This window comes from Solanum lycopersicum, chromosome 9 (genome assembly GCF_036512215.1).
Source record: "Solanum lycopersicum chromosome 9, SLM_r2.1".
Taxonomy (NCBI): domain Eukaryota; kingdom Viridiplantae; phylum Streptophyta; class Magnoliopsida; order Solanales; family Solanaceae; genus Solanum; species Solanum lycopersicum.
In genome coordinates this window covers 68,201,447-68,221,668 of record NC_090808.1, presented here as the reverse complement: position 1 = coordinate 68,221,668, position 20,222 = coordinate 68,201,447, and the positions used below count along the sequence as shown (strand labels likewise).

The window sequence follows — 20,222 nt, the reverse complement described above, 5'->3', positions numbered from 1 at the left end:
TGAGTAAATATTTGAATTATTCAGAGAATGTAGTGTTTGATATATATCAAAAGGATGAATGATGATCGAATATATTTCTCGATTCACTCGAGGAAGTGAATAAGATCTTAATAGAAATAATGTAAAAAACAGATCCAATAACAAAGAGGGGCAAGTGAAGTAATTTGGAAAGGTAATCTTGTATATCAATTCTTTTGGAAACAGACTTTCTACCTCCACGAGGTAATAGTACGGCCTACGTACACGACTCCACTTGTGGGATTTCACCAGGTACGTTGATGTTGTATATCAATTATGTATCCAATGTTCAAAATGATGTGCTATTTCATCATTTACACACAGGAAGCTGGAAGTTTTAACAGAAAGGACAGACACTACTTTTCTTTCTTTCCTATAAAACTTTTCTTTACACAAACATTGACTGTACAATTTCATGTCCTTACTCGAGTCTTTGGCTGGAGCGCTTGTGACATAGCGCGAAGTCTGTTTGTTATCTCTGTAAATGACGGTCTTGCTTCTGAATCAGGCGACCAGCACTCTTCCATCAGTTTTCCCCATTCAGGATCACAACGTTGTGGGACGGGAGGTCTGAGTGTGTTATTTACAATTCCACCTTCATCCACAATTCATAAAATTAGTTCAAATCTTCAAGCTTGCACAAAAACTCTCAAATGTACTATTTGTTCATCTTCATGTGTGTGGAATGCTATCTTACAACAGAAAAGAAGAAGTGAAACAACTACTCCCTCCGTCCCAAAAATAATGGCGAGCAAGGGCAATGTGTCTAAGTTCTTGTGAGAATTGAGATATTGAAATGTTTTATGGTATGAGAATGCAACTTTGTACTATTGACAGTGTAAAGAAGTGTTTTATCATCGAAACACAGTTGCAATTGCAAGCCTACTCTTAGAATTCCATGATTAGGCATTAAATTAGTTAGAGTACCATCTCGAAGAAGCTTACCAATAATAGCACCACAGTGCAGGTTTGCATAAGGCTCCTCCCCTGTCAAGATCTCCCACATTGTGATGCCAAACGAAAACACATCAACCTGTCAAACGGATTAATGACATTACTTCATATCTGGGATATAAACATTCTTTGTGGTCCAGTTTTGAAGTTAAGCATATTAAAATAGAGATCTTACCTTTTCTGAAACCCGACTGCTGTTTCCATTCAATAGCTCCGGCGCCATCCATGGAAGTGTTCCTCTAACGCCACCCGAAACAAGGGTATTTCTCTTAATCCGTGATAACCCAAAATCACCAACCTAAAAAATTACGTGTCAATCTTGAACTAATACGTTGCAACAGACTTCGTTGCATCTTCCAGAACTTAAAATTTGCTGGCTACTGGCTATATACCAGATAAAGTAACACTTAAGAGAAGCTTGGTATTTTATAATTAAAACAGACACATTTGAACCTTTACCTTGCACACAGGACGATGTGGATCTCCCAAGTTGACCAGCAAGTTTTCACATTTCAAATCGAAATGAACAATATTTTTCAAATGTAGGTACTCCATGCCAAAAGCAGCATCTAATGCAAGCATAAGTTTTTTTCGCCGATCAAGCGCTCTGCAAGAACTGAGTAATTCCATAGGTCATATTCCGGAAAAAGGCAACTATTTTCTTCGATCAAATATTTTGAATGTGACTAGTGTCATGGGCGAAAAATATTGGAACTACAAATAAGTGGAAATGAGAAGCAGCAAACTTACCGGTCCTTCCTAGCCAGAACATTCCTCAGAGACCCATTGACCATATATTCAGTAACTGTAGCCACTGTTCCACCAGGTCCATTTGGAACCACCCCATAGAGTGCCACTATATTTGGATGGTGTAGTTTAGATAGAATCTTAGCCTCTCTCCAGAATTCTTTGATCTGCAAAAATAATTAGACACTTACCAATAGAGGATTACGAGAAACGTTTTTTCTTCACTTAAGAATTATTAACTCGACAAAGAATTAGTCGGTATGGTTCATTTCTTTATGAGTAACTTCTCTTAGCATGCTTTAGGAATGTTATATTTCCTTCCACATCTAAATGTAACTTGACTCTATGAATCTGAGTCACGCCTACCAGACGTTCTTGTTCAGATGAACTCCCAGCAAAACAACTTTGTTTTATTCTCTTGATAGCAACATCTGTTCCCCTCCACTTCCCATAATATACTGTACCATATGTTCCAGATCCCAATTCTTGTAGCTCTTCAAGATCACTGTTTTTTATGATCTGCGAGTAGTAACTCACTGATTTAGTTCAGATTGAGAAAAAACTATCTGTCAGTTATGTAAAATCTTAATAAGGAAAAAAAAAGGCAAATAAAAATTTCAACTGTTCCATAATTGAGTCATACACACAACTACCTATGGCAGCTTATGACCACAAAAAGCTTAAACATTAAAATGAAACAGAAGTTTCTGAAAAATTAAGTGCATGCTTAACAGTGTATAAAAGGAAAAACACATTCAGCAGTCTTGAAAAGAACAGTCTCATCAGCATTTAATTGCCTCAGTCATGCCTTCTTGTTTATAAAATATGAATGGGAAGTGAAAAATATGAATTTTATTCTGCGAACTTCATCATGTGCTATTCCTATGTGGTATCTGGTGTAGTCTACTCACAGGGGTAGAGCTGTAGAGCAAAGGGTTTCAACGGAGTCTCTTTCATCTGAAAATTATACTATGTAAATAAGTAAAACTACTTCTTTTTTGGTCATATACAAACATTTGAATCCCTTTGACATAAGGGAAGCTTCCAATGTAGTGGCAAAGGGGTTCGAAAAATGCTTTAGGCTATAGGTTCAAATTCTAGATGTGATATTATAGTACTTCTTTTAGTCCACTTGCATAAATTTCTGACTCTGCCACATCTACTCCTTCATTCACTATGATACAGTTGGTAAAGTACTGAGCTTGAAAGATCCAATGCATAAAGAACACAACATATCAGGCTTTGTGCCTCAGAAAGCATTTTTATTTAGCAATAAGGGATAAAAAAGTAGCATTCACTAGATGTCAAAAACCAATATTAGACTTCATATTTAATGGAATTAACTCTGGACCTGTAAGCCATAGATCCCAGCCTCCTTTTCAATGATCGCAGAATCAGTGACAGATTCTTCCTTTCCATTAGAACCATTTCTGCCATCCTACAGATTCATAAACTGATCAAGTTTATTTCATAAAACAGATGAGAACTGATGCCAATGAATCAATAATTATTACCTCATGATCAGATTCTTCAAGAACATTCTCAACATTGGTTCCTTCCTCAGCAGATGGAAGCCCATCACTAGGTTCATCTTGCACATGTGGAACTATTGTTGAAGATAAGGGTATATCAGGAGGCACACTATCGGTTACATCTTCCACAATAACAGCAATTTCTCGTAATTTTCTGTCATATGAATCATCTGACTGCTGCAAATGGAGAAATGAAACATTCCCAGATGCTGCCTTTTCATAAGCAACTCTATCAGCATTTTCCTTTTCTGTAGATTTATGAGGACCATCCACAAGTTTCTGGTGGAAAGAGACCTCATGAGTGTAAGCCACATCTGCAGCTGAATTTGGAATTGATAGATCACCACTCAAAGGATTTCTCCAATCCAAATAAAAAAGAGACTCTTCGGAAGGAAATGGCACAGATTGTATGTTTTGGAGGTCATTATTATCCTTTATTATAGAAGGCTGCAGCTCATAATATATGCAGGATTCAGTTGTATTGTTCATTGTTGTAGCTACAACATGATGGTCATGTTTGGATTCCTTCTGGTCCTTGACGAGACAACAAGGTGTTGAAGGACTTAAGTTGTAATTAACATATCTACCTCCAGCAATATTTGTTAAACATTCATGAGAAATAGACGGTACAGAAGTTGTTGTGCCTCCACAAGCTTGAGTATAAGGTGCTGTTATGTGAATTATATCGTCATCTATGTGGTGCTGTTTGGAAGTGACTATTGAATTCTTTTGAGGCATAGGGGGTGAAGAAGTGTGTGTTTCCACTTGGATTTTGGGATCTGATGATGATGTGTAGACACTAAGTTCTGGCTCCGAGTAGCATAGAATTTTTGGCAATTTCAACTCATGTTCCAGGCCATTAACAGTTGGTATATCGCTTGCATTAACCTCAGAGCTTCTACTGCACTTGTTGAAAGTAGGACATGTCTTCTTTATCCAGTTATTTGTACTTTGACTCCATTCAGTATACTCTTGGTTGCGTTCTCTGGCTTCTATATTTGGCTGATGCTCCTTCTTGGCAATTAGGTAATTTTCATCTCTCACCTCATGCTCTTTCGTTGACCATTCTTGAGATGAATAAGACATTGCAAGTGATGGAGATTTTTCTCGTAGAAAATCTGAAGGGGGTAAGCTTATTGAATCTTCTCTAGATAAATTGGGCCTCTCTACCAATTGTGATTGATCAGTGGCATCTTGGTGCATGCTGTAACCAGATGAAGCTTGAATATCAGATCCAGGAGACATTCTTGTATCTTGAGAATGGTTTAGCTTTTCTATGTGCATTTCCCTTTTGTTTGACATTAGCCTCCTAGAATCCAACTCTGTTCGACCAAACTGTGCAGAAGACACAGATCGTTTACTAGGGTAATTTGTCCTTGGAGTAGTCTCAAGGGGACAATTATAATAGTAGCCTGTGGTATCAACATGATAGGAATTTTCATATAGTGGTTCGTCTACTACATATGGACTACCGGCATCAGGAAAGTCAATGCTTGCAACATTATCATTTAAAAGGACATGGGAACGGTTAGGATCAGTGATCTGAAATGTCGCTGGAGATAAAGGAGATGATTGAACATATGAATTAGAGGGGACCTGAGATATGTTAACATAAGAAGTACTGGGATTTCGGAGCAGAAACTTCACATTCATTGAATTACCTCCATTATGGTTCTCAAATGGGAGATAAGTTGGGGAATCTCTTTGGCACATAGGACTAAAGTCCAAAGTGTTTCCAAATTGACTTGCTTGGTTTGCAAAGGCCTCCCTGCTAGAGCTTCTACGATGACCTGGCTCAAGCATTCCGTTTACTGCAACAACATACTGATAGTCAGCTTCACTTTGCTGTAATGTCATTCCTTCAAAGGAACAAGTGACCTCAGAATCAGCACAAGGCACAAGAAACAACCGTAGCCTTTGAGAACTTTTTCCCAAGTCATGATATTCCTCAATCATGTGCAGAAAATCCTCATCGGATGAAACGGATACAAGTGCATCAAGATCTTCTTCAGGAAGCTGATACTTAATTGTATGAGGTTGATTACAAATTGCTATTGTCTTTTTTACAAGCTCGTTGAAAGCTAGGTTCTTCCTAATTGATATAATTCTCGTCTCCCCACCTACATATCTAAGCTTCCCATCATTCGGCCTTGGTAAGATTCTACCCCCATAGCTGCAGAGTAATCTTATCTTTCCATTCCCACAGCTCTCAGAAACTCCTCCCTCAGGGTTTCGGATTTGATGTGAATGAGGGGACTCTGATGCATATATGTCTCGACCAGTTGCGCAAGGAGCTACTACATCTCTGTTCTTCTCATCGAAGAATCTTGATGGTTGTTGTCCACTGACACTACATTCCCTGTTACATCTGCTTACTGTATCAAAATAAGTCTTCTTGTCACCTTCCGGTGCATATGCTATCCTAGGAGAATAGTCCGAAAACTCAGCACCACAGTCTGAATCACTTCTTTTTATCCCAAGGAGGTCATGAAGTTCCCTAGAGACAACGTGGCAATTTTGAGCGGGATTTGAAATACCTATAATTGGCTGATTTTGTTCTGTATCTCTTGTTATGTTTGCTTTTCTTGGTGTCAAAGTTTTCATAAAAAACTCTTCTGAAAACTCTTCGCCTGTCTGCATGGATACATTATGTCTATACCTGTCATTGTGATTTTCAGTAAGCGGAACATCATTGCCAACGTTTTGACCTGAAACTCCACAAGACTCACTAGTCATGGTCTATACTTAGCTGTACAATATCCTCTCCTTGTACTTTCACCTTTACTTCTCAAACATTTAACCAAATTCATAACCAAATGTGCAAGAGCTTCTCGAAACTACAGCAACGAGCTCGCTCGTGACCCCAAAATAAATTACTCTATGTACAAACTCAATCCAAAAGGGTATTTGTGGAGTTAGCCTCTATGCTTCCAACACTCTTCAAACACCACATAAGAACCAACTGAACAACCAGAAACAAAAAGGTTATTCACTAAATAATTTGGTCAGCCGAAGTCTAAATTCATTACAAATATTTTTCATATTCACAACACAACATAAGTCCTTTTTTTTTCTTTTTACTTGAGTCGAGTATCTTTTATAAACAGATTCTCTACCTCCACGAGGTAGAGGTAAGGTCTACGTACACCCTCCGCTCCCCTCCCCTCCCAGACTCCACCTGCTGAGGTTGCACCGGGATGTTGTTGTTGTTAATGTAAATCCTCTTTTTTTGTCAGCAACTACTATACATAACCTAAAATGCAATTACCCACAATACATTTTTCATATTTTCACAGCACAATGTGAGTCCTCAGCAGCTATACAACAAAAATAAACCCAGTAAAATCCCAAAAGGTGGGGTCTGGGGAGGGTAAAGTCTACGCAGACCTTACCACTATCTCTCCGAGGTAGAGAGGCTATTTTCGAGAGACCCTCGACTCAAGCAAATCAAAAGAAAAACATGACAGCTAAAATACAATTTACCCACAAAAACTGATCAATCATCACATAAGAAAGGACAAGTTCACCAATCACAAGAAATAATCAAAGTTTCCAGATACATTAACACAAAAAGTCAGCTAACAATTGATAAAAACACAATCTTTTTCAAACCCCACAAACATAAATTGCAATATGAACATTCCCAATTCAAAAATAAGGATTTTTTCTTCTTTTTTCATAGGGGTAAATGATAAAAATTAGTTCTTTAGCCAAAAAGTACCTTCTTTTTTGGTTCTTGAAAATGAGGCTTTGAAGATTGGCCTATTTTTCTCAAAAGGGGTTCCAAAAAATCAAAAAATGGAAGATGAAAATGGGTTTTCTTGATATATGAGGTAAAGGTTGATGATGAAGAAGGGGATGTTGTAAAAATGCAGAGCTTTCGGAATATCAAAAGAGGAAGAAGTGGGAGAGCACCATTGCTTAGAATTACGCGGCATCAACTTAGGACCCAACTATATTATGAATATCCCACCCCACCCCCCACCCCCAACCCATCACATAGCCGTCTCGTTTCATTTTATTCTATGTGTCTTAATTTTACGCGATATATATTTTAGTATATTTTAATTTTATATAAAATTCGAACCTAAATAGACATCTACAAGATTTATTTTTATAAAAAAATTAATAAAAATATTATATTATAATGATCGGTGGAGATAATAGCTAGGGTTGATAGTTTTGGGTATTGAGGATGGTGTAATGGCTAATGGTGGTGTTGTGTGTAGTAGTTATAGTTAAATGATGGTTATAATAGTGATTGATGGTTGTGTTGGACGATAGTGACGGTTAATAGTGTAAGTAAGCGGCATTGATTGACGTTTTATAGTGATGATCAATAGTGGTGATTGTGTGTAGTAATTTGTAGATAATTATGACTGTAAATGATGGTTAATGTCGGTAATGCTTGATTATACTTATGAGCAGCAATAGAGGTTGTGTGATGATAATTGAGATAGATGAATTCAACAAATTGTCATCGTTATAAATATTAATCGTTCATACCTAAAACCAGTGGTTTGGGCTTGAAACCTATATTGGTGGTCTCAATTTCGAAATATTTTGTCACCGAAAGCACGGAGTTAGCCTTTTAGGTCGAGCTTGTCACACCGGACTTGTCTAGTGTGAATTACCTCTTCTATGTGATTTGCGAGCTATTGCAAAGAATCAAGGGTTTTACCTTATGGGCACCGAAAGGATAGCAGCTGCGGGTTTCACTTGTCATTAAAGAAAACGCTTAATGATTAAGATTTGAATGTTAAAACATCCTGATCAGTTTTCATGATTATGAAAAATATGAAAGATTTCAGCAGTAAATTAATCACACAAGAAACAGAAAACTTCAGGGCAAATAACATTAAAATTAGAGTCAAGTAGAGCATATCTCTAAAGATACTTAATAGTACAGCCAGCTGCTGTACATCTTGTTGTACATATGATACCTTTCCCAAAAACCCCAAAAGAAGAAAATGAAAACGGAGAGGCCATGGAACTAGATGTAAACCAAAAGATGGGAATAGTGCAGAAGGGGGCTAAACGCGACCATCCCACAGGCACTCATTGCGAACTTTGTTAGACCTTAAAAGGCGCTCCACGTCTGCTGGAGGGTTCATTCCAAGTTTCTTGGCACGCTCCCACCTGTCCAGTCTGTTCATTCCAAGGCATGGCCCATAAACCATATTCATGTCGAATTGCCTCAACACTTCCTCATTCTGATCATAATTATCTGCAGATTTGGCAATAGCAAGGCACACAAAAGCTACCTCTTTCAGATCACGAAATATTGGGGGGAAAGAGAGAGAAAGAACCATAACTTTCAGAATTTGAAAAAAACCCACTATCTTTTATAAGCACAATACCAAAAGAACAGAGATTATATTTCGTGCCTGGTGGACAGATGTTTCCATACTTACAGGTCGATTATATAATTCGGCAACTCTTCTAGCACAATATTTTCTATTTGAAGTAGTGACAACTTCCTTTTTGCTAAACGATAGAGACAAGTGGACAAGCAAATTTCAGTAGCTATAGTACTAATTCATGGCTAAAATGAGAAAATAACAACTTTGACCTCTCCCACCCCGAAAAAGAATATAGGCAATGTTCAATATGATATTATTATGCCCAAAAAATCTTGACAAAATGGTTCTCTTGAATAAAAAAATTCATAACTATGTCTCTAATTAATATAAGTATGAACTTCTAGTGTTAGTATGGCAAGGCATAGGCATAACGACTAAGGCAAACATTCAACAAGAGAGATGCCAGTTTTTAAGCAAGTTCAACATCATTGACTCGACAAAAATAGACGTGTTCTTCTTCTGAAAAAATCTGTTTACCCCCACTCTTCAAGCATTTTTCAATTATTCATCACAAATTGGCTTCTAATATTTAAGGAATAAAGTATCTTAAAGACGATGTCCAAACAAAACGGAAGAAGAACATATGAAATGAGATAATTGGCTATAAGTGGAAGACATAGGATAGAAATTATTCTACCTTGCAACAATCAGATCTTGGGAAAAGCTATCTTAATACCTTGGAGTAAATCTCTTTTACACTACCTTTTTTTTTACTAAGTGACTACCATACAAAAAGCTTCTTTTTTTTCAAAATAACGGTGGTATTGAGTAGAGCTTTAGCATACCTCGACTATACCACTTTACTTACTGAATAACTATTATACAAAAAGCTATTGCGCACTCCTAGTCCCTAAAAAGCTTCTTCTTTTTCAAAATAACGGTGGTATTGAGTAGAGCTTTAGCATACCTCGACTATACCACCTTACTAATTGAATAACTATTATACAAAAAGCTATTGCGCACTCCTAGTCCCTAGTCAGTCAATACTAATGCAAGAACAGCTGCACCGCCAACCAACATGAGAGTTGGTTATAGACTATCCACCATCTCGCTTGAACTTTAGCTTAAAGAGACTCGCCAACTCTAACGAATGGAAATATAATATAGTAAAACAGCAAAAACACAAGTACCATAATCAACCTCCCTAAATGTTTACAGAATTCAAAATATTTTCTTCGTTTCCATTTTTTCTTCCAAAACTATATCAAAGTCAACAATTTGCTAAGCAAGTCGAAAGTCCCTACTCAACCATACCTCGAAAAAAAAAAAGCTGTAAAGGTGTCCCTTTTCTCACAAAGCAACACAACAAGTACACACATATCAAATTGCTTGAGTCTGAAACGAAGTTGTTTTCGTCTTCAACGTTTTAGACTCATAGAAATCATTAATTTTGTGGGTTTAGTTCGCATTTAGGATTTGCAGGAATCCCTAATTTATAACAAACCAGAAGCAAGATTCCACTAAAGGATCACCATAACTCAAACCACAAGCATGTGAACGAAAACAGAGAACTCCTAATTCCCCTCAAAAACAAAGACAGATAAACAAGATTAAACAAACCCTAATACCGAAATTAAAAAGTACCCAATACGCAATAGAGTTAAAATCGAAAAGGGGTGAAAGAAATTGGTGTTTTAAATTGAAAAAATCTGACCTTTCAAATCAAGAGAGCCATGGGAGATGAGTGCTGAAGGCTGAGTAACATTAGAACCAATAGCTGCAGCATTTTTTGGTTTGGTGGATTTTGATTTCGATGGTTTTGTGATGCCTCCACTCTTCTTCTGCTGCTTGTAGAAACCTTTCATGCTCGATTTCGACGCCATTTTTTCTCTCCTTGAGATTTTCAAATTTCAAATTTGTTCTTGTTGAGGAAGATGAAGATTTTATTGAGTATTTTTGAGTTAGAAATATACATGTTGGCTTTTGGGCCAAAATAATTGGGCCTCTTCTCTTTTGAGTCCATAAAAGATTGATGGATATGTATGGTTTTGGGGTTCGGTTTTATACGTTTCTAATTATTATAAGATAATTTTGAATTTTATATCTCGCTTAACTAATATGTAACGAAATGACTTTTGATGTCATGGAGTATAAGTTAATAGTTCGGGTTATTTCAATATAATGAACCCTGTAATAATTTGTTATAGATTTTGTGCTTCATAATCAAAAGTTGTTCTGATCATTCAAGTATTCATAAGTCAATAAAATTGAAATGTCTGCTTAATGGATAAAACGTTACATTATATTCACTTGTTGTAATTTCTTAAAACGTCTCGAATTATGCGTTAGAAATAAAATTAACTTATATAAACATTGAACTTATGTATGAAGGATGGACAATAAAAATTTTGTTTTTTTAAGCGAAGTTAAAAATTTAAAATAATTTCTATATTTTTCATTTTTCAATAATTTTCTGAATGTCTATAGACTTTGATTTTACCTTCAATTATGTTATAGTTGGGCAAGTGTTATCATAAGAAATGATTTTGCATAACATATAATCTATGAATCAAAGGTGATTTTCTTGTTTTTTTTAATTTGATTTCGAGATAAGAAGGAAAATTTTATTTTAATATGTTGTATTTAATTTTAAAAACAATTTAAAACTAAAATGATTCAATTATGATAAGCATGTAGAAGTATAACACAAATTTTACACGCATATATAAATGATAGAGGGACCAATCAAATTTGTTGTTTATAAGACTATTAATTAATTTAATTTTTTATTTATATATAAATTTTCAAGTGATTTCTATTTTTTCTGTTTTTTTTTTCCACATAATTTATAGAGTGTTATATTTATCATCACATTTATGATTTTAACCAAACATAAAAATTATTTAACACGTTTGAGGAAACAAAAACAAAATTTATTAGCTCTGATTAATTAATATTAATATGTAATGTAAAATATACTTATAACTAATTTTTAAGCTGACGAACTTGATGGAACTTGAGTTATTGTGTTATATACTCACCTAAATTGTCATTATGTATAAACAAAGTTTAAATTGTTTTATATGTTAAGATTAAACATATATATTTGATCATTATATTTTGATTTTTTTTTTGAAAATTACGGGGTTAAGTAAATTTATACTACTTAATTACTCATTATAATTATAGTTTGCTATAATTATTACAAGCAACTAACATTATACATTAATTATGTGGGTTGACTTCGAGTTTGTATGATTAGTCACGTTTGTATATGTATAATTCGGCAGAATATACAAATACATATGTATGATATACACTTATCTAACCAATATAATATACAATTCACCTCTCTCCCACTCTTTGCGCTCTCTCTCGCCTCTCTCAATTTCGCTCGCCTCTCTCTTCCCTCTCCCAAACTCACTCACCTCTCTTCTCTCTCTCCCAATCTCGTTTTTCCATATATACAATTACATATATATAATATACAAATATCTAACCGATATATATATATATATAGAGAGAGAGAGATATGTATATATGTATATATATAGATATGTATATATATATATGTATGTATATATATATATACAATTCGCCTTCTACCAATCTTTGTCCTCCCTCGCTTGCCTCTCTCCTCTCTCTCAATCTTGCTCCTCTCTCTCCTCCCTATAGCTATGAAAGTAATTAGGTTATTTTTAAGTGCTTTATGTGAAAATTCCTTTATTTTTTAATAAGAAAGAGGAAGAAAGGATTATTATACATTTGTAGAAATTAATTTATAATTATAACAAGTTCTAAAAGTATCATGAAAAAAGTAAATATTAGAATAACTTGACACAAAGAAAAGACATGAATAATTTGCCAAAATTCATATAACTAAATCCAATATGTATTAGAATTAGGACAATATTAATTAATTGATATTCGAAAGATAAATGAATAAATAAATAAAGTGTTAAAATTGGGACAATATTAATTAATTGATATTTGAAAAATAAATAAATAAATGTGTATATATTTTCCATTAGTTTGAAGACATAAATATATTTTACATCTGGTTTTTTCTTCTCTACTCAACCTTTAGCGATCTCTACTGTAGTGGCCGCTTCTTCTGGTTTTCACTTTCAGGTTAGCTCTTCTTGTCAATCCCCCCCTACCCCCAAACAACCCCTTCATTTATTGGACTCTAAATTGTTGTATTAACATATGAGGGGGAAAAAGAATGGGAAAGTTGTTGTCTTTACTGTTTTTCTTGTACAGATTGTTGGGTATATGGTTTAACTGAGTACCCTTTTGGCTATATGGGTGTTTGAGCAAAAAAAATGGGTCTTGGCCATGATTGGTTGGTTGGTTCTTGCAATTTGCTTATTTGGGTTGTTAGTTGAGGAGATTTAAGTAAAAATAAGTGGGAATATGGGTGTTTTTGTTAAAATTTTGGTTGAAAAATTTGATGTAGTTAAAGTACTATTGATTTGTTTGATGGGGTTTGTTGAATCTTGCTGATTGTGTGGTTCTATCAAAAGTTTTGAACTTTAAGTACTCTTAAATGCAACAAAATTGAGTCTTTATGCTTTTTATTTTGGTGGATTTTGAGGTGGGGGTGGGGGTGGGGGTTTCATGTTTGCATATTGTATTAGGAGCTGCTAAATTATACTAAGGTTTTGGATTCTGGATTCATTTGCTCACATGTACTGTTGAGAGGCTTATTTCTGTATTTTATATGTTCAGTTGTGTGTTTTTTTCTGTCTATGAAGAAGTATTGTTTTTATTATTAGTATAAAAGAAAAATACTTTGTTTTGTTTCAGTGTGGTTGATGTACTTTGTGTTATAGTGATTAAATTCAAGCTTTAGTGTCTTTAGGCAGGATGAAGCAATTTTTGGTGATGAAGAAAAGATAACATGTTCTGTGTGGTTACATGAATAAATCATCTTCTTGCTGAAACTGACTAGATATTATCATAGTTTTACCAATTGTTGTTTTTGCTGTCTTACGTTGACTCTTAGACTGTACTCAAAATTTTCTCCATTTTGAAGCTTATTTTTTGGACTAATTCTCTGACTAGTTTGGGATTGAGGCGAAGTAGTTTTCTTATTGTTATTGTATTTTGGGGCTAATTCTTCCAAACTAAACCCAATTTGGCAAGTCATAATGACTCTACACCCTTCTTAGTATTAGTGTATGGTGGTGTCTTCTGTTTCTGTTTGGGTGTCCATATTTAATCATGCCTTACTCTTTGTTTTTTTTTTTAATGATTTATATTCTTTATTCTAAGAGAAAAGATCTAAATATATGTATTTACGTCAACATCCTTTGTTGGTTGTGAATATGTGTTTAGATTTACTTTGTATTGCTGAATTGTCCTTATGCCTTTGCTTTCCATCTGTTAAAGGTTTATCCTTACTGGTTTATAGCTTGGGAAATGGATGTTGGAGGAAACTCCTTAGCATCTGGTGCAGATGGAAAGAAGAGAAAAGTAAGTTATTTCTATGATCCTGAAGTTGGTAATTACTATTATGGACAAGGCCATCCAATGAAGCCACATAGAATGCGGATGACACATGCTCTTCTTGCCCACTATGGTCTATTACAACACATGCATGTTCTGAAGCCAAATCCTGCTAGAGATAAGGATCTCTGTAGGTTTCATGCTGATGATTATATTGCTTTCTTGAGAAGCGTAACACCAGAAACACAGCAAGATCAGCTGAGGCAGCTGAAGAGGTTCAATGTCGGGGAGGACTGTCCAGTTTTTGATGGTCTTTATTCCTTCTGCCAAACCTACGCTGGAGGTTCTGTTGGTGGGGCAGTTAAGTTGAACCATGGACACTGTGATATCGCTGTAAATTGGGCTGGTGGATTGCATCATGCCAAGAAATGTGAAGCATCTGGTTTCTGCTATGTGAACGATATCGTGTTGGCTATTCTGGAGCTACTCAAAGTCCATGAGGTATTTCATTATTGCTGTTCTTACTCACTTTTTTCCAAATGGAGGTTGATTGACTGATTGACAAAATTGGTCAGGACACATTTTTCACATTTTCTCACTATTCCTTTACTATTCACACATTGACATCGTGTCACCAAGCTATGTTGTGATATTGTGATAATCAGCCATCCCATGGACAGGCTATGTTATCATGTACTCTTCAGGAAAACACATTAAATAAAATAACTAGCCTCATTGGATTAGGTTAGAGAGTAAGTTGCTCGGACTCTTTACTTTCGGTATCGCATCTGTGTTGACACGACATGGGTGTGGGTGTGGGAGCCGTACCGGCTTAAGTCAACCGGTTTTGGATACTTTGACCAAAAATCAACGTTGAAATATGGGACAGCTACAATGAAATCTGTAATCAAAACAAAAGCTAAGTTGAAATTGGATTTTTTTTTGGGAGTATCTTGTATATATAAAATTCTACTCGAGTCGTTTTCTGTAATCAAAACAAGAAATGGCGTTAACCTCTCATCCCTCACTACTCTTCCTTCCATTTCATTTTAACCCACTATGACATGTTCTTATTAGCTTTAGAATTATCAACAAAACAACACAATGTTAACTTTACAATTCTTTTTTAATTTTGTTTTGAAACTGGTTAAGTTGGTGTTAGCTTTACAATCATTAACTAAATGTCAATCGTACGCTTACATCCAACACATAATAATCACATTTACATTCCTAAGCTGTATAAGTTCTTCATTGCTAATTTACCTTGTTTATATCACTGTTGCAGAGAGTATTGTATGTGGATATTGATATCCATCATGGTGATGGCGTGGAAGAGGCCTTCTATACTACAGATAGGGTCATGACAGTTTCCTTTCATAAATTTGGAGATTACTTTCCTGGTACAGGGGATGTACGTGATATTGGTTATGGAAGTGGAAAATACTACTCTCTAAATGTTCCACTAGATGATGGAATTGATGATGAGAGCTATCAGTCCCTCTTTAAGCCTATTATGGGCAAAGTGATGGAAGTTTTTAAGCCTGGTGCTGTGGTTTTGCAATGTGGTGCAGATTCCTTGTCTGGCGATCGGCTAGGCTGCTTTAATCTCTCTATTAAAGGTCATGCTGAATGTGTCAAGTACATGAGGTCTTTCAATGTGCCATTGTTGTTGCTTGGTGGAGGCGGCTACACAATACGTAATGTTGCTCGTTGCTGGTGTTACGAAGTAAGCAAGTCATTTATCCTATCAATTTGTGCATACATCTAATAAGTAATGATTGAATTAGACTGACTTCTCTTCTTTTCAGTACATTTTGATTGTGAATATGTTTTGAATGAAGTAACCTACCAAGAAAAGGAAAAGAGTATGATTTTTTACTGTAGTAGTTTAACAACATATTACCCATGAATAGGGATGTTCATGGTTTGGTTTGGTCTGTTTGTTAAAAATAAAACCAAACCGAAGGCTCACATTGTCAGATTTCTCATTTATACCACGAACATGCCAGGATATGCGAGTTCAGTAAATGTATGTCTATGAACTTGAGTCTGACATCTTTGCTTCTTGCAGTTTAATCTATAGTTGTGTGAGTATAAGTGGACACAGTGTTTCTTTACAAAGTGTTTCAGTCTAAAGAATGCAAAGTTCTGAAAATGAATGTATTCTCCTTCCATTTTGAATCAAATGTCTATTAGAAGGTCTGCGTACATCTCACCTTCCCTAGACCCCACTTGTGGGAGAATTACTGGGTTTGTGGTCGTTGTCGAGTTGAAAATGCATGCTCGTTGGTAGTAGAAGTGGATAGCATGTGGGGCACAAACTGTTAATTTTAGTTTTTACTGTCTAACGTTGAAAAGGAGACTACTGTGGAAATGGTAGATGTTTACTTCTCCGCATACCCACCATAGCCAACCTCTCACACCTCCTGTCTGGGGAGGGAAGGACTTAAGGTACCGTAAAAAGGATAGCCTAACCATGCTTTGGAGGAGAATGTTGTATATTCCCCAAGTACTCTATTGGACCTTTTCTTCTAAAAAAATTTGAACCGTTGACTGTACTTTGTAATGTCTGTTGTGATTTTCTTATACTTATGAATTGTTCTTCTGTGTTTGAGCAGACAGGAGTTGCATTAGGAATAGAGCTTGAAGATAAGATGCCGCAACATGAATATTATGAATACTTTGGTCCAGATTATACCTTGCATGTCGCTCCAAGTAACATGGAGAACAAAAATTCTCGTCAGATTTTAGAAGATATAAGATCAAAGCTGCTTGATAATCTTTCAAAGCTTCAGCATGCCCCAAGTGTGCAGTTCCAGGAGCGACCACCGGATACTGAATTGCCTGAGGTTTGCTTTCATTTACCTTACATTGCTCTCGGAAACATTACCATTCACTACTAAGTGTTTGAGTTTCAGTTTCCAAGATTGGATTATAATTTGAAACAAAATCGTTGGGTCGTGCTGCTATTTGTTTCCATATTTGCCACTTTCTACATTTAGCTTTTTATGTTCCATTTCGAGAGATGCAAAAATAACTCTTCCCTGTGTATGATAAGCTTTCATATTTCTGTTGTTGATAACAATATTGTTGGATTTTGAACCCAGGGCTTTGGTTCAACGGTAAGGACACAACACCTGATGTGTGGGCTAAGCACACATCATGGGTTCAAATCCTACTGTGGACAAGACCTTGTAATTAAGTTGGAGGAGGGTATAAGGTTCCTAGTAAGCCATAGGAGATTTATCTGATATTGAAAAGAATTGTTGGATTTTATGTTGGAAGACGTTGATGTATTTTTGTAACTTTCAGGCTGATGAAGATCTAGAGGATGCAGATTCAAGATGGGATGCTGATTCTGACACAAATGGCGAAGAACGGTACTTCACTTTTTCTATTTTATTCATATTGACAGAGATATATTTGTTCTTCAACCTGTACCCTGTTATCTTGCTTATTATGAAAAGGGTGATTTCATACAGTAAGCCCAATCCTAGCAGAGTGAGGAGGGAACATGTTGAACCTGAAGGAAAAGGCACGGTATGTATCAGCCTTTACTTTGTATCTGAAACAATGTTTAGATGCAATCATCTGTTTTTTTGACGTATGTCAATGATTCAATTCGGTGTCCGTTGTTTCTGTGCAGGCATTAGTTTAACAAAAATAATTCCTCCTCCATTTCTAATGAGCTACAAATTATTTCCTTGATGTTGATGGATTCTTGCTTCATATGAAGCTTGTGGTTGCTATTCTGTTCATTTTGAGTTTGCTTTCTTATGCTTTGGCCTTGTATGGTCGGTGGGGCCTTGTGTCAAGTTCACTAAATAAATAAAACGATGCTCGACTTCCACCCTTCTCTCATTATAATGTAGTATCACCATATGCTTCTATTGCATCTGGCAAATTTTTTGTTATTCCATGAACACTAAACAAGATCCCTCCTCTCGTTCTTGCTTAACCCTTATCGATCATTTTCTACTGATTGCCATAGGAAACTGTTACAATAGTTTCTTCCCGTTCAAATTTTCAGGACGATATGAAAACAGAAGAGCACCTAAGAGAAGTAGAATCGACATTCGCAGAGTCAACAAGTTTGAAGGTTCTTAGAGCATTATATTCACTTTTATAAACCGTAAAACGAAAGGATTGCATAGATCTAACAGCTCTTTCATTTCCTCATTTGAATGTTGTTTTAATTCAGGGTGGCAATTCAAGTTCTACACTGATAGATGGAGGACAGATTAAAGTGGAACAAGGAAACTCTAACAAGCTTTTTGATCAACCAACTGATATTATCTCCTAAATAGACTTTTTCAATCTTTTAAACTTTACTGTAATGTATGATTCTTTAAATTATACATTTGAGTCTACTTGTTATGCACACTAATTTACAGATATGATATGATCCATGAACAATCTCCCTCACCTCACCTCCCCGAATCGAAATCGCGCTTCTTTCATTCATATTAGTTGGAGAAAAAGAACATGCCAATATGTCAATTGACAAGAGTTTGGTGGAAATGAGGCCCAAATAGATTGTGGTTTAATCATATATGTTGAATCAAATCAATTTTATTTGAATGTCTGATAAAGTCGTCGTGATGTGATTATGGGGTTACATGTCGAGTTGTGTTACATGTCGAGTTGTGATAGTCTTTCGAATTGATTCAAATGTTTGATAAAATTATTGTGACCTCATAATGAGGTTACATGTTCGAGTTGTGATAGTTTTTCAAATTGATCAAATGTCTGATAAAGTTGTTGGGTGATGTGATTATGAGGTTGTCCGAGTTGTGACAGTCTTTTGAATTGAGAAAGAATTGATTCAAATGTCTGATAAAATTGTTGTAATGTGATAATGAGGTTACATGTTCGAGTTGTGATAGTTTTTCGAATTGATTCAAATGTCTGATAAAGTTGTTGTGATGTGATTATGAGGTTACATGTTCAAGTTGTCATAGTCTTTCGAATCGATCCAAATGTCTGAGAAAGTTGTTGTGATGTGATTATGAGGTTACCATGTTCGAGTTGTGATAGTCTTTCGCAAAAATGTTTAACAAGATTGTGGACCTGATCCTTTTCGGAGTCAGTGCATAGCGGGAACTTAGAACATTGAGCTCTGATTTGATTGCTTGATTTTTATTTTATCGTATTAAAATCACTAAATAACTGGCACAGAAAGAACTATTGTCGGTCAATTATAAGCATATGTTGTCGACGTTCGTAAAATAGCGTATGCCTAGATTATACATAGATGTTTTCAAACAACGTACATTTTCTTCTTATTTACCAAACACCAGAAAATAAGTTGAAATCAACAATAAAGTTGGCAAAGTTCAATCAAATGGGTAAACTTAAAAAAGGTGAAAGAAAAGTACAGGATTAGGACCAATAAAAAAAGTTAAGCAAATGATAGTTTGATTTGACTAAAACAAAATTATGGAAAAATTAGAAAAGTGAGTTGAAAAAAGTATATAGTAATTTTAGCATATAGTTTTACAGCTGCAAAATTAGTAATGAAGACTTTTTAATTGTCAATGGAACGCGTCGATGTAATCATAATTAAATTTGTATCGCATGTCACGGCTTTAATTTGTTCTTTTGTTTGGTAAACAATATTTTTTATTTATCAACTAATGTACTTCGTTATTACGTCAAATCGTATTAACTTATCGTTTAAATATAAACATATAAATTATAATTGACATGCATTTATTGATTTGATGTAAATATCGAGTGTGCATGAGTGTATATTTTTGGTTTAATCATTGGAGATTTGAAATTCGTGTAGTGTAACTAAGTGAAGTTACATTTCACAAAGAAATACTCTATTTCTAGGATTCGGATTCAAGACCTCTGATTAAGGGGTGGAGGGATATATATCCTTCATCCAATCACATGACGAGATACTATTGGATTGTATATATTATACGAGGACGGATCTAAATGGTTGATTATCATGATCGAGACATAGTGTAATTTAAAAAAATTTATATTACTTTGTGATTATTAAATAATATCTATTTTAATTTGCCTCAACTTACATTTGATCATGTCAAATTATAATGTATACATAATATAAATATTGGGTGCAAGCAATAATAATATTGGCTATGCTTTTGTTTGTAGCATTTGACACACAATTATTGAAAATTTCACGATTTTTTTTAGTTCAGATTGAATATCGATATGTGAGTCGTATTGAATTTTCAGATCA

General features: G+C 35.1%; 3 protein-coding genes across 9 annotated transcripts; 1 reads left to right on the top strand and 2 right to left on the bottom strand.

Annotated features, from left to right (window-relative positions):
- Window positions 1-160: 160 nt before the first annotated feature.
- On the bottom strand, window positions 161-7,181 carry LOC101268228 (HCR1-like kinase). Its single transcript, XM_010328511.4, has 9 exons — window positions 6,973-7,181; window positions 3,234-6,213; window positions 3,071-3,157; window positions 2,086-2,238; window positions 1,723-1,886; window positions 1,432-1,588; window positions 1,148-1,270; window positions 964-1,051; window positions 161-613 (listed from the first exon to the last, which is right to left on the bottom strand). The coding sequence occupies exons 2-9, from the start codon at window positions 5,985-5,987 to the stop codon at window positions 432-434; spliced, it is 3,708 nt and encodes a 1,235-aa protein (XP_010326813.1). The 5' UTR covers window positions 5,988-6,213; window positions 6,973-7,181; the 3' UTR covers window positions 161-431.
- Window positions 7,182-8,083: 902 nt separating this feature from the next.
- LOC101255630 (uncharacterized) lies at window positions 8,084-10,575 on the bottom strand. Its single transcript, XM_004247779.5, has 2 exons — window positions 10,269-10,575; window positions 8,084-8,478 (listed from the first exon to the last, which is right to left on the bottom strand). The coding sequence occupies exons 1-2, from the start codon at window positions 10,435-10,437 to the stop codon at window positions 8,285-8,287; spliced, it is 363 nt and encodes a 120-aa protein (XP_004247827.1). The 5' UTR covers window positions 10,438-10,575; the 3' UTR covers window positions 8,084-8,284.
- Window positions 10,576-12,557: 1,982 nt separating this feature from the next.
- On the top strand, window positions 12,558-18,430 carry HDA1 (histone deacetylase 1). 7 transcript variants are annotated; one of them, XM_026032729.2, is made up of 9 exons: window positions 12,560-12,685; window positions 13,949-14,506; window positions 15,291-15,731; window positions 16,624-16,854; window positions 17,113-17,232; window positions 17,318-17,385; window positions 17,488-17,545; window positions 18,036-18,104; window positions 18,207-18,430. In XM_026032729.2, the coding sequence occupies exons 2-9, from the start codon at window positions 13,979-13,981 to the stop codon at window positions 18,306-18,308; spliced, it is 1,617 nt and encodes a 538-aa protein (XP_025888514.1). In that variant the 5' UTR covers window positions 12,560-12,685; window positions 13,949-13,978; the 3' UTR covers window positions 18,309-18,430. The 7 variants fall into 7 exon arrangements, 6 of the variants coding, with proteins under 6 accessions (XP_004247825.1, XP_025888514.1, XP_025888516.1 ...); XM_026032730.2 differs by having other exon boundaries at window positions 12,576-12,685; window positions 13,971-14,506; XM_004247777.5 differs by lacking the exon at window positions 17,113-17,232 and having other exon boundaries at window positions 12,558-12,685.
- The last annotated feature ends 1,792 nt before the right edge of the window (window positions 18,431-20,222 follow it).

Excerpts from the sequence above, each read along its gene's own strand:
- LOC101268228 (XM_010328511.4), bottom strand. The coding sequence starts at position 5,987 with ATGACTAGTGAGTCTTGTGGAGTTTCAGGTCAAAACGTTGGCAATGAT. Across the intron at positions 1,887-2,085 it reads CATCTGAACAAGAACGTCTG|ATCAAAGAATTCTGGAGAGA; the intron begins GTAGGCGTGACT and ends TTATTTTTGCAG. Across the intron at positions 1,589-1,722 it reads GTTCTGGCTAGGAAGGACCG|TTCTTGCAGAGCGCTTGATC; the intron begins GTAAGTTTGCTG and ends GGAATTACTCAG.
- HDA1 (XM_026032729.2), top strand. The coding sequence starts at position 13,979 with ATGGATGTTGGAGGAAACTCCTTAGCATCTGGTGCAGATGGAAAGAAG. Across the intron at positions 16,855-17,112 it reads CGGATACTGAATTGCCTGAG|GGCTTTGGTTCAACGGTAAG; the intron begins GTTTGCTTTCAT and ends TTTTGAACCCAG. Across the intron at positions 17,546-18,035 it reads AACCTGAAGGAAAAGGCACG|GACGATATGAAAACAGAAGA; the intron begins GTATGTATCAGC and ends TCAAATTTTCAG.
- LOC101255630 (XM_004247779.5), bottom strand. The coding sequence starts at position 10,437 with ATGGCGTCGAAATCGAGCATGAAAGGTTTCTACAAGCAGCAGAAGAAG. Across the intron at positions 8,479-10,268 it reads TGGCTCTCTTGATTTGAAAG|ATAATTATGATCAGAATGAG; the intron begins GTCAGATTTTTT and ends CCAAATCTGCAG.